The sequence below is a fragment of the Caretta caretta genome, chromosome 21, assembly GCF_965140235.1.
Source record: "Caretta caretta isolate rCarCar2 chromosome 21, rCarCar1.hap1, whole genome shotgun sequence".
Taxonomy (NCBI): domain Eukaryota; kingdom Metazoa; phylum Chordata; order Testudines; family Cheloniidae; genus Caretta; species Caretta caretta.
In genome coordinates, this window is record NC_134226.1 from 17,319,478 (window position 1) to 17,332,781 (window position 13,304).

Genomic DNA, 13,304 nt, shown 5'->3' on the forward strand with positions numbered 1-13,304 from the left:
AGCGGTTTGGCTGTGACGCAGGAAGTGCGTAACACGCTGCTGTTCCCCCCGGCGGAGTGTTTCCGGCGTGGGAGCAGCATGGCCGCGGTGCCCCCCGACTCCTGGCAGCCGCCCGCTGTCTCCATGGAGACCACGTAAGAGGCCGATGGGAGCCCCCGTTCTCCCGGCGCGGCGCGGGGCGCCCGGGTCTCTCCGCTCGGCCCAGCGGGCGGGTCCCGGGCCCCGCGCGGCGCCTCGCAGGCTGGCCGCCGGAGGGGGCCGCGTCCGGGGTCAGAGCAGGGCCCGTGCCCGTCCCCGCCGGCCTCTGGCGGGGGCAGCTGCGGGGTGTCCCGCGTGGGGAGCCCCCCCGGAGCCCGGCGGCGGGGCCGTGTCCGCCCGGGGGTGATCCCCGCGCCGGGGCGGGGGCGAGTCCCCGGGCTCTGAGGGCGGCCCCGCAGGGCGGCCGGACGCCGGGCTCCCAGGGCCTGCCGGTGGGTCGGGTCGCCGCTCCGCAGCTCCCGGCGCTGGGCAGCCCCTGAGCCCTGTCGGTCTCCCCCCCCCCTCCCTCCCGCAGCATGGGCACCCTGGCGCTGGAGCTCTACTGGAAACACGCGCCCAAGACCTGTAAGAACTTCGCGGAATTAGCCAGGCGCGGTTATTACAACGGCACAAAGTTCCACAGGATCATTAAAGACTTCATGATCCAAGGGGGCGATCCCACCGGCACAGGTAAGGCGCCCAGTGGAAACGGCTGGGCTGGGTACCCGCTGGGAGCCCCGTCGGCGCTTCACGGGCGCAGGGCGCGCGAGTGTCTGTGGGAGCGAAAGCCCCTTGTTAGGGGGCGCGAGCAGACCTCAAGGAAGCCTGTGTGTAATCCTCGCGTGTGGTGACACTTCCCGCTCCCGCCTGTGCCCTCGCCTGTGGCCCCCAGGGCTGTCCATCCCAGGGAGGCCAGAGGGCTGAACGAGGTGGAAAGCAAAGAGGAAGGATGGCCCAGTGTTCAGGACACTAATATGAGACTTGGGGAAACCCAGGTTCAATTCCCTGCACCCATAAAGATTTCTTGTATGACACCAACCAAGTCACTTAGGTTGTCAGCCTACACTTAAGGCTACATGTAGAGTACAGATACAGTACGTCCAGCTAGCCTGGGTATAAACAGGAGTGTAGATGGTGAGGCACAGCTTAGGCAAGTAGAGTAGAGTGTCTGACGTGCCTGAAGCCCCAGGGCATAAACCCTACATGCTGTCTAAATCCCCAAGCAGGGCCTCCCACCTTGACACTGGTATTTTCAGCCCTGTCGTGTCCTGCTGCTGCCTCCCACTGCCAGAGTCTTTCCCCATTGCAGTGAAAGATTCCAGCAGCGGAGAAAAGGCTTTGTTGGGGGGAGGCAGTGGGGAAAAGGCTCTGGCAGGGAGGAGCTGCTGGAGCCTTTCCCTGCTGCCAGAGCCTTTCAGTGTAGTGTGCAACTCGATGTGTCATGCCTATACTCTACACCAGGGGTCTGCAACCTTTCAGAAGTGTTGTGCCGAGTCTTCATTTATTCACTCTAATTTAAGGTTTTGCGTGCCAGTAATAAGAATCCATGTGATCCATGCTGAGCTGCTCCCACTCTTGGCCCTGTCTGCACCCTTCACTGCCCCTGGCTGGGGCCAGAGGGCCACACCTGGGGCCGGGAGCAGAGCCCCGGGCCGGCGGCCGGAAGCAGAGCCCCGGGCTGGCGGCCGGGACCTGGCGTCGTCAAGAGGCTGAGCAGGGCCGGTGGCTGGGACCCCAGGCCAGCAGCAGAGCCCCCCGGACCGGTGGCCGGGACCCGGGGCTGGCAGTGGGCTGAGTGGGGCCGGTGGCCGGAACCCCAGCTGGCAGGGGGCTGGCGGCCGGTACTCCAGGCCAGCAGCAGAGCCCCCTGGACCTGGGCCCAGCTGTGGGCTGAGGGGGCCGGCAGACGGAACCCCGGCTGGCAGCAGAGGCCCTGGGACCGGTGGCCGTGACCTGGGGCTGGCAGCAGGCTGAGCGGGGCCGGCAGACGGAACCCCAGGCCAGCAGCAGAGCCCCTGGGACTGGTGGCCGTGACCTGGGGCTGGCAGCAGGCTGAGCGGGGCTGGTGGACGGAACTCTGGCTGGCAGAGGGCCAGCAGCTGGTACCTCAGGCCAACAGTGGAGCCCCTGGGACTGGTGGTCAGGACCCAGGGAGTGTGAGAGCACGCAAGCTGACTTTCAGTGGCAATCTTTGGCACGTGTGCCATAGGTTGCCTACCCCTGCTCCACATGCTACCATTAGCGTAGATATAGCCTTAGTTGTTCTGGGTCTCAGTTCCCCATCTGTAAAATGTAACTAATAGTACAGCCCTACCTCCCGGAGGGTGTGAGGTTAAATATATTACAGATTGTGAGATGCTTCGATTCTATGGCCATCGGAGCCTTATTAGATACGTTACCTGGAAGCAGCGTAAGTGCCCAGTGGCAATGTGAAAGCGGCAGCGGCCTCTAACCACAGTGGTCCCAGTTTCTAGACTTGCAGGTTCCTACAACATGAGTACTACTCTGTTCTTATTGAGACAGTAAATATCAGAATGCCACAATATAAATCCATGGTACACCCAGTCCTTGAACAGTGCAATGCAGCTCTGGTCGCCCCATCTTAAAAAAGATACATTAGAAAGGCAACAGAAACAATGAGGGGCACGGAACAGCTTCTGTGTGAGGAGAGATTAAAAAGACTGGGACTGTTCAGCGTGGAGAAGAGACGACGCGGGGCCTGTGATCGAGGTCTGCACCATCACGACGGGGGTGGAGAGAGTGACCAGGGGTGTGTTGTTTACCCCTTCACATGACATAAGAACCAGGGGTCACCTGATAAACCTGCTGCCTGTTAATTTCAAGACAAACAAAAGGAAGTAGTCCTTCACACAACGCACAGTCAGCCTGTGGAACTTGTTGCCAGGGAATGTTGTGAAGGCCAAAAGTATAACAGGATTCAAAAAAGAATTAGATCAGTTCATGGAGAACAGGTTCTTCAATGGCTATTAGCCAAGATGGGCTCTTGTTATCTCTAAACCTCTGACTGCCAGACACGGGGACTGGATGATGGGATGGATCACTTGATAATTGCCCTGTTCTGTTCATTCCCTCTGAAGCATCTGGCACCAGCCACTGTTGGAAGACAGGATACTGGGCTAGATGGCCCATTAGTCTCATCCAGTCTGGCTGTTTGTATGTTCTTAGTCATTGGCCACCCCACTGTTCCTGTGCTGGCTGATAATTTATGCATGTCTGTCTCCCTAGTCTTTATTGCTGAGCATCACACGTCGGCAATAGAATTGATCAAAGCCCATTTCTTAGACTGTTGGCTGGCACTTGTATGACGGTGAGAGTAGTTCTGAATGGGTACCATGGCTTTCCGAACTGACATATCTGCTTTTCTCTGCTGGGCAGGCAGAGGGGGTGCATCCATCTATGGGAAGCAGTTTGAAGATGAACTTCATCCAGAACTAAAATTTACAGGTAAGTGCCATTTGATGGACTTGTGTGGGTGTTTTTGTTTTGTTAACCTTGCAGGTTGGGCATAGCACCAATTTAGGGCTCAGTCCCACTGTCCTTATGCAGAAGTCATTGGGAGTCTGGGTAGAGTGAGGGCTGCAGGTTTGGTAGCTCTTAATGACAAATTAAGCATTAAAGAGACTGTTGGCAGGAAATGAAAAAGTAACTACTAACTAGGGTCGCCATGCGGACAAATAAACAGTAACATGGTAGCCTCTCCTCTTTAAACGAATGGAATCAAGGAGCTATGACCCCTAAGCCTGCAGAGTTAATGCTGCAGCTGTCCTGTTTTCAGCTAAGTAGTCTCTTCCCAAGAATAGTTAATCAGTGGTCTAACATCAGCAGAACTCCTTGTGCTAAATCACAAATCCCGAGGGCTGAATGATATGTTTGCCTCCTTAAAATTATTTCTGTGAATTAAGGTAAAGGTTGGCTGGGTTGTTACAAACACAATGTTCCGAATTCGGCTGGGAGTGCAGTGTGGCGATAGGCTTCCTGTGTAGCACAGCTAAACTGTTCTTATATTATAATTCAGCTCTTAAAGACCTCAAATGCGAGGGCTCTTGGGCCCCCTTCTGTTGTTTATACAGGAGTTACAATGCACTGGAGTCCGTATGGAAACAAATCACAGTATGGGAGTCTCACTTAATCAAAATTACCCTAGCTGAGCACACAAAGGATGTTTAACAGGAGTAGAGAGTAACTGTAAGAAGCTTTTTGCTGTATTTAAATTCATGTTTGATTCTGGTAATTAAGCCATGTGACTGGATCCTTAGTTGCTACCAGAAGTAATTGGCTTAGGAAGAGTCTGATCTGTTTTTTGGGTTTGGTTTGGTTTTTAACTGAAACTGGCTTCAGATTATCAGTCTAAGGGCAGGTTACTAACTCGTACCCTTTCTTTCAAAGGTGCAGGAATCCTTGCCATGGCTAACGCCGGCCCAGACACAAATGGCAGTCAGTTCTTTATAACCTTGGCACCAACCCAATGGCTCGATGGGAAGCACACTATCTTTGGCCGTGTTTGCCAGGGGATCGGGATGGTGAACAGAGTGGGCATGGTGGAGACAAATGCCCAAGATCGCCCAGTCGATGATGTGAAGATTCTGAAGGCTTACCCATCGGGTTAGACCAGAGTTCTCTGCAGTTAATGTGTTGGCCACTCCCATGTGTTAAATCCTTTATCCCCCATGGGATTGTCCTGTCATTCCAGGGAATGCAAGCCAGTGGCTTAGGCCCAACGTTTACCTGCTTTACAATCTATTTGAGGCAAAGCTTTTGTTCTCTTTTTTTTTTTAAGTAAAGTGGATTTAAAAATATCTACAATTAGTTTGCCCAGGAACTAAAGTGAACCGGATTCTTTTTGAGAGTGCTAGCAGTGCTGTTTCCCTGAGCTGCCTCCTGCCATGCTGGGGAAAGGGTCTCTTGTCAAAACCTCGTGGCCTGAAATCACCCCTGCTGAGCCCTGTTTTGGTTGGTATGCCCAGGGTGCAAGTACCCACCATGCCACCCCTCTGCTGTCTGTTCTGGGAACTGTCTCATGCAAAGGCCCCACAGAGCACATGGCTGGCACGCCATGCATGCTCACAACTGCACGGCAATCCAGTGTGCAGGATGGCTCTTGGGTCTCAGCAGCAAAGGAGCAATAACAGGGTTGCAGCACCCTCTCCTTTGAGGGTGAGGAAGTTGGCATGTTGAGTTAAGGAAGATTCTAATCAGGAGAGTCTGACATTTATTGGTAAACGTTGGGCCTAGCCAGCTTGATGACATCCCCTTTAACGTGCTCTGCGAGCTGGGCAATCAGTGACTTTCTTATTTTTCCACAAGGCAACCAAAAGGCCATGTTAATCTATAGGATCATTTGAATCAAGAGTACAGTGGAACATGATTAATGTGCCAAACTGGACTAGGAGAACAGGCAGTGGGAACTTTTTCTCCAGCTCCCAAGAGTCTACTACAGCAGGTGGGGCTACCTTAAATGTCATTCATTTTTAGAATTAACTTGTAAGGAGAATCTACAGGTTCCTGGAGAAGTGCAGACTCTTCCATGGCCTCTAGGATGGGGATACTGAATCCCCCTCTCTCAGAGAATTGAGTTTCTGTGAAATCTAATTCAGTCCCCCCTTACAGCTCCTTGTTGCAGGAAGACAGGTGTGTGCATGCTTGTGAGACCAGTGTGCTCTTGTATACTCTTTGTAATACATGGATTTTCTTAAAATAAAGGTCTGAAATGCATTCTGTAGAGAACATGGCTGCTGATGTGAAGCAGGAGTCAACAGCGTCAATGGACCTGCAACTCCATTGCTTTAATACAACTTCTTTTAAAGTGGAAGAACATTCCCGCTGAAATAAGGCTTTCAGGATCTGCCTCAAATGTCACTGAAAGCATCTCCTGCTGTGTGCTTATCTGCTGGCAAAACTTAATAGCTTCCAGGGCCTCTGATTGAAGAGCTTCTCTACTGGGGGGACAGCAGTCTCCTGAAGAGAGGCAGGTAAGCAAACAATGACTGGTTTGTTTCAAGGGGACTGCTCTTACACTAGCTGGAGTAGGCTGAGGCAAGTTCACTGCTGCTATGATCTCTGGCCCTGGAAATGCTAACTAGGTAGAGGGGTGTCTGGTTTCACTGGGTGTGCAAAGGTGACTCCTGTAGGGAACTGGTTGCTCGGAAGAAATTTCTCCACTCACCTGTGGTACCCTGCAAATGTATGTGACTCCTTGAACGACCCGATGTCTCGTTGGCAGCTGGTATCAAGCGGAGTGCCTCAAGGGTTGGTCCTGGGATCGGTTTTTGTTCAACATCTTCATTAATGATCTGGGTGGTGGGATGGATTGCACCTTCAGCAAGTTCACAGATGACACTAAACTGGGGGAGAGGTAGATATGTTGGAGGGTAGGGATAGGGTCCAGAGTGACTTAGACAAATTGGAGGATTGGGACAAAAGAAATCTAATGAGGTTCAACAAAGACAAGTGCAGAATCCTGCACTTAGGAAGGAAGAATCCCATGCACTGCTACAGATCAGGGACCGCTAAGCAGCAGTTCTGTAGAAAAGGACCTGAGGATTACAGTGGACAAGAAGCTGGATATGAGTCAACAGTGTGCCCTTGTTGCCAGGAAGCTATTCAGCACTGGTGAGGCCACATCTGGAGTATTGGAGACATCTGGAGACATTCCAGAAGACTAGAAAAGGGGGAATACAGTGCCCAGCTATAAAAAGGGAAATAAGGACAACCCTGGGAATTACAGACCAGTCAGTTTAACTTCTGTATCTGGAAAGATAATGGAGCAAATAATTAAGAAATCAATTTGCAAACACTTTGAAGAGAATGAGGTGATAAGTAACAGTCAGCATGCATTTGTCAAGAACAAATCATGTCAAACCAATGTGATAGCTTTCTTTGACAGGGTAACAAGCCTTGTCGATGGCAGGAGCGGTAGATGTGGTATATCTTGACTTTAGTAAGGCTTTTGATACTATCTCGCATTACCTTCTCATAAACAAACTAGGGAAATACAATCTAAATGGAGCTACTATGCGGTGCTTGCATAACTGGTTGGAAAATCATTCCCAGAGAGTAGTTATCAGTGGTTTGCAGTCATGCTGGAAGGGCCTAATGAGTGGGGTCCCTCAGGGATCGGTTCTGGGTGTGGTTCTGTTTAATATCTTCATCAGTGATTTAGATAATGGCATAGAGAGTACACTTGGATGTGGATGATTCCAAGCTGGGAGTACACTTGGATGTGGATGATTCCAAGCTGGGAGGTTACAAGTGCTTTGGAGGATAGGATTAAAATTCAAAATGATCTGGATGAACTGAAGTAAATAGGATGAAATTCAATAAGGACAAATGCAAAGTACTCCACTTAGGAAGGAACAATCAGTAGCACACATACAAAATGAGAAATGACTGCCTAGGAAGGAGTACTGCAGAAAGGGATCTGGGGATCATAGTGGACCACAAGCTAAATATGAGTCAACAGTGTAACACTGTTGCAAAAAAAGCAAATCTCATTCTGGGATGTATTAGCAGGAGTATTGTAAGCAAGACACGAGAAGTAATTATTCCACTCTACTCCGCGCTGATAAGGCCTCAACTGGAGTATCCAGTTCTCGGCACCACATTTCAGGAAAGGTTTGGAGAAAGTCCAGAGAAGAGCAACAAAAAAGATTAAAGGTCTAGAAAACATGACCTATAAGGGAAGATTGAAAACATTGGGTTTGTTTAGTCTGGAGAAGAGAAGACTGAGGGGGGACATAACAGTTTTCAAGTACATAAAAGGTTGTTACAAGGAGGAGGGAGAAAAATTGTTCTTCTTAACCTCTAAGGATAGGACAAGAAGCAATGGGCTTAAGTTGCAGCAAGGGCGGTTTAGGTTGGACATCAGGAAAAACTTCCTAACTGTCAGGGTGGTTAAGCACTGGAATAAATTGCCCAGGGAGGTTGTGGAATCTCCATCATTGGCGATTTTTAAGAGCAGGTTAGACATCGGGGATTTTTAAGAGCAGGATGGTTTAGATAATACTTAGTCCTGCCTTGAGTGCAGGGGACTGGACTAGATGACATCTCGAGGTCTCTTCCAGTTCTATGATTCTATTGCTTCCAGTTTTGGGCCCCCTACTATAGAAAGGGTGTGGACAAATTGGAGAGAGTCCAGCGGAGGGCAACGAAAATGATCAGGGGGCTGGGGCACATGACTTATGAGGAGAGTCTGAGGAAACTTGGCTTATTTAGTCTGCAGAAGAGAAGAGTGAGGGGGGATTTGATAGCAGCCTTCAACTACCTGAAGGGGGGTTCCAAAGAGGAAGGAGCTCGGCTGTTCTCAGTGGTGGCAGATGACAGAACAAGGAGCAATGGTCTCAAGTTCCCAGTCAGCTCCCAGACTACTGCACTGGGCAGCACAGCATGGGGAGGAGGTGCCCAGCCCTCTGTGAAGAAAGAAGTGGTTCGGGACTATTTAGAAAAGCTGGACGAGCACAAGTCTATGGGGCCGGATGCATTGCATCCAAGAGTGCTAAAGGAGTTGGCGGATGTGATTGCAGAGCCGTTGGCCATTATCTTTGAAAACTCATGGCGATCGGGGGAAGTCCCGGACGACTGGAAAAAGGCTAATGTAGTGCCCATCTTTAAAAAAGGGAAGGAGGAGGATCCTGGGAACTACAGGCCAGTCAGCCTCACCTCAGTCCCTGGAAAAATCATGGAGCAGGTCGTCAAGGAATCAATTCTGAAGCACTTAGAGGAGAGGAAAGTGATCAGGAACAGTCAGCATGGATTCACCAAGGGCAAGTCATGCCTGACTAATCTAATTGACTTCTATGACGAGGTAACTGGTTCTGTGGATGAAGGGAAAGCAGTGGATGTATTGTTCCTTGACTTTAGCAAAGCTTTTGACACTGTCTCCCACAGTATTCTTGCCAGCAAGTTAAAGAAGTATGGGCTGGATGAATGAACTATAAGGTGGATAGAAAGTTGGCTAGATTGTCGGGCTCAACGGGGAGTGATCAATGGCTCCATGTCTAGTTGGCAGCCGGGATCAAGTGGAGTTCCCCAAGGGTCGGTCCTAGGGCCGGTTTTGTTCAATATCTTCATAAATGATCTGGAGGATGGTGTGGATTGCACCCTCAGCAAGTTTGCGGATGACACTAAACTGGGAGGAGAGGTAGATACGCTGGAGGGGAGGGATAGGATACAGAGGGCCCTAGACAAATTGGAGGTTTGGGCCAAAAGAAATCTGATGAGGTTCAACAAGGACAAGTGCAGAGTCCTGCACTTAGGACAGAAGAATCCCATGCACCGCTACAGTCTAGGGACCAAATGGCTCGGCAGCAGTTCTGCAGAAAAGGACCTGGGGTGACAGTGGACGAGAAGCTGGATATGAGTCAACAGTGTGCCCTTGTTGCCAAGAAGGCCAATGGCATTTTGGGATGTATAAGTAGGAGCATTGCCAGCAGATCGAGGGACATAATCGTTCCCCTTTATTCGACACTGGTGAGGCCTCATCTGGAGTACTGTGTCCAGTTTTGGGCCCCACACTACAAGAAGGATGTGGAAAAATTGGAAAAAGTCCAGCGGAGGGCAACAAAAATGATTAGGGGACTGGAACACATCTTATGAGGAGAGGCTGAGGGAACTGGGGATGTTTAGTCTATGGAAGAGAAGAATGAGGGGGGATTTGATAGCTGCTTTCAACTACCTGGAAGGGGGTTCCGAAGAGGATGGCTCTAGACTGTTCTCAGTGGTAGCAGATGACAGAACAAGGAGTAATGGTCTCAAGTTGCAATGGGGGAGATTTAGGTTGGATATTAAGAAAAACTTTTTCACTAGGAGGGTGGTGAAACACTGGAATGCGTTACCTCGGGAGGTGGTGGAATCTCCTTCCTTAGAAGTTTTTAAGCTGAGGCTTGAGAAAGCCCTGTCTGGGATGATTTAGTTGGGGATTGGTCCTGCTTTGAGCAGGGGGTTGGACTAGATGACCTCCTGAGGTCTCTTCCAACCCTGATATTCTATGATTCCTCTGTCTGTAACGCAGCCTCCGAGCCACTGCAGAATTTCAGGGGTTGTTCTAGCCATCGCTATGCAGAAGGCTGGCTTGATTTAAATCACCAAGTGGAAAGCCTCAATTTAAATAATTGATTTTAATCGTCTTTTGCATTTGTCCTTCAGTTCTTTTCTGAAGAAAGGGGTATTCTCATTGGTTGATGTAACCATTAAACCATGTTGATTTACAACTACATAGAGCCTTGACACTAGACTTAGCACACCTTTTAGCTAACTAGGAGGGTATACTATAACGATATACATTTAGTTAAGCAATTACATAACTTAATATTTTCAGATTCTTATTAATTGTACATTTTTAGTATGTTAGAAAGTGGTGAATGAGGTATTGCTTATTTACTAATTAACCTTTTGCTTACAATTTGTCAAGCTGCATTAGGATGGTAATTAGGATTTAAACACTCAAAAGAGAATATGATATTTATTTTTATTAAACAAATCAACCTACATACATTTCTCTTATCCAAACATGTTTCACATTTCCAACTAAATGATTTATTAAAGGAACAGAGGGATTAACTGTAATCAGTGAATTAAACTGATTATTTCAGGTCAACCTGGGAAAATTTTTAAATATGCCCAAATGAAAGTGACTGGAGCTTACATTCCTACTCACCTACATTTCCCGAAAATGAGACAAGTCTCCTAAGTAACTTAGGCTGGCCTTCAAACTTTTAAATCAAGTAGATCTCATGCTGTCCCTCCTAATTTTTATTCATAGACTGGAAGAGGGACAAGTTTTCCTGCCTTTTCAAGTCTCAATTGATTTCTCAACTTGGAGTCAATTAGTCCAAATGAAGAAAATATTCTTTCTGTGCCTGCACAAGAGCTACTGTTGTGAAAAGCTGGTTTAGCACATCAACAAACTCCAGTTTCAGGTGCTGAGCTAGTGACTTCCACCTGTTCAGTGGTGTGATTTTCTTTAAAACATGAGCAAACATATACTGCTTGAACGGTTCACCTCCAGCCTGAGATTTATTGTGGTTGCTACGATTGACGGCTGATTATATGCCCATGTCATAGCAGCAGCATCTACTCTGGTGCTTTGGGTTGAGAATATTGGCAAGGAAATGAGGTGGAGTAAGTGCGTGATCCATCTACCTGCAATTTACCTGTGTTGGTGGGTATTTCTTCAATGTCCCTTGAAGTTTTTTCCAAATTTCGGCAGCATCCACCCTATAGCAGCAATCTTTCGGCAGTTTGTCTAAGGCTGTGGAAATAGGTTTCATTATATTGGGCCCAACACCTACATTTCTCTTTAGTCTGATGGTGGCTACTTTGTCTGTGATAGTTTCATTCATTTGGTCATAATTTTCTTCACAAATTATCATCAAAATAGGCCAGTTCTTACAAACTAACTCAAAACAGTCACCCCCTGAATTCCGTTGTCCACCTCTCAGGAGAATGAGGTTGGATTTGCCTGCTCCTTTCAGTGACGCAAAAGCAAGGCGCTTGTTATGGAAGTATTTGGCAATTTCAACATTTTCCTTTGTTCCTGGACTTGTATTTTAGTCTTTGGCTAAAAGAGGCATCTAATGAGCACTGCAAGTTCCATTTATCTTCTACATTTCTTATCTTTGCTACATTTGCAACATTGTCTTTGACAAAGCTATGCACTTGACACTTGAGTGTTCATAGTTTGTTATAGCTTTTACTGCTACTTCTTCTAAGTCTGTGGTTCTCAGCCCGTGGGCCACTTGTGGCCCAATCAGCACATAGCTGCAGCCCATGTGACATCTTCCGGGTCATAAAGGTAGTGTGTATATTGTGCTGATGTGGCCCATGTAATGCTTAGAGAGCGGCATAGGCTGCACACAATGGTAAATGGGTTGAGAACCACTGGTCTCAGTATTCTGCTGTATGGGCAGTTCATGATGCATCCATTTTTTCTGTAACACAGACAGCCGCACCTTCTGTTGTCGCACAAGCAGATATTACTGGATCATTGTGAGGTGGCGCCACCCATCAACACTCAGCGTAACCAGTTTCCTGTAAAAGGTTTTTGCAGTGATGCAATTTCCTTCTCATGCGCTGTATCCTGCAACCTTCCAGCAGTGTCTGTTCTGCCAGGTGGAGCACAGCCTGGTTCTAATGATTGAACTATGTCATGGAAAAGTTTGTTCTGAACAAATTGAAAGGGAGAATTTGTTTATAAATGAACCAAGCAATCTTTCAGCTGGAATCTTATTGGAATTTGCTGGTCCTGATTATGAACTCATCCTGTAAAACTACGGATGATGGAAAAAAGTCTTTTAAAAAAAATAACAGATGTGTGTTTGGTGGGGCCAGTAAGTGCCTCTGAAGTTGTAGACATTGCATAACCCCTTTCTGTCTAACCTGGACCCTGAAACAAAAGAGTAATGCAAGTCACGCTCAGTGAGTAGTACTCAGTGCATTACTTGAAAAACATGACATTGTAAACGAAAGATTCCTCCTCCTGCAGCTGTTTGTACCACTGCTTAAATGGTTTAATTTATTCTAACCCCAGTTTTAGAGAGAAAATAATTAATGAGGATTATCTAAATCTATTTAAACTCTTATCTCTAGCTAGCAACATCCCAAACAGCTTGAAAGGGAAATTTAAATGATAAAATTCATAAATGCCTAATAAAATGTTCAATAGGAAACCTTCACCTAGGCTGATTATATTGTAGAATAAAAAATCATTTCAGAAGTCTAGCAGTAACAGTAAAAGTGTCATTGATAAACAGTCCCACAGCAAACTAACACCCCATCATATTTTGAAGACATCCACTTCAGCCACCCCTGCACAGCCATAATCCAAGTCACTGGCCTAGGGAGACGTGCCAGGCTTCCCATCAGAATGGTGCAAAGTCAGTTTGCCAACCCCTGATCCAGATGGTTTGGGCGTCTACATCATCAGCTCCAGAGTCACTGCCTGCTGCACAGCATTTCTCAGCTGGTGGTTTTATTCTGCATCTCTTTGTTGCCCTGTGTCCATGTTGCACAGGTTTCTTCTGGCCCCAGAGGTACAGGTACAGGCTTCCCAGGCCTCTTCCTCTAATGACCCAGCATGTGAATCCCTGCTTTTCTTCCCCGGACACATCACAGAGCCAGCGGCAGCGACACCAAGCAGCCCTTCTCTTGGCAGTCTCAGCCAAGTGGCCCCGGGGGCTGTGGCAAGGGGGTCCCTGCTGGGCAGGGCTGCGAAGGCTGCCCTAGGGGTGAGTAGTCAGAGGCCTTTGGTCTCCAGGGCTGTTGAGCTGGCT

At 48.4% G+C, this 13,304-nt stretch overlaps 1 protein-coding gene across 1 annotated transcript; it reads left to right on the plus strand.

The window, feature by feature from the left end:
- Positions 1 to 8: 8 nt before the first annotated feature.
- Positions 9 to 5,751, plus strand: PPIL1 (peptidylprolyl isomerase like 1). The gene is made up of 4 exons (XM_048826685.2): positions 9 to 134; positions 554 to 708; positions 3,415 to 3,483; positions 4,426 to 5,751. The coding sequence occupies exons 1-4, from the start codon at positions 79 to 81 to the stop codon at positions 4,644 to 4,646; spliced, it is 501 nt and encodes a 166-aa protein (XP_048682642.1). The 5' UTR covers positions 9 to 78; the 3' UTR covers positions 4,647 to 5,751.
- Positions 5,752 to 13,304: the final 7,553 nt, after the last annotated feature.

Excerpts from the sequence above, each read along its gene's own strand:
- PPIL1 (XM_048826685.2), top strand. The coding sequence starts at position 79 with ATGGCCGCGGTGCCCCCCGACTCCTGGCAGCCGCCCGCTGTCTCCATG. Across the intron at positions 135-553 it reads GCTGTCTCCATGGAGACCAC|CATGGGCACCCTGGCGCTGG; the intron begins GTAAGAGGCCGA and ends TCCCTCCCGCAG. Across the intron at positions 3,484-4,425 it reads TCCAGAACTAAAATTTACAG|GTGCAGGAATCCTTGCCATG; the intron begins GTAAGTGCCATT and ends TTTCTTTCAAAG.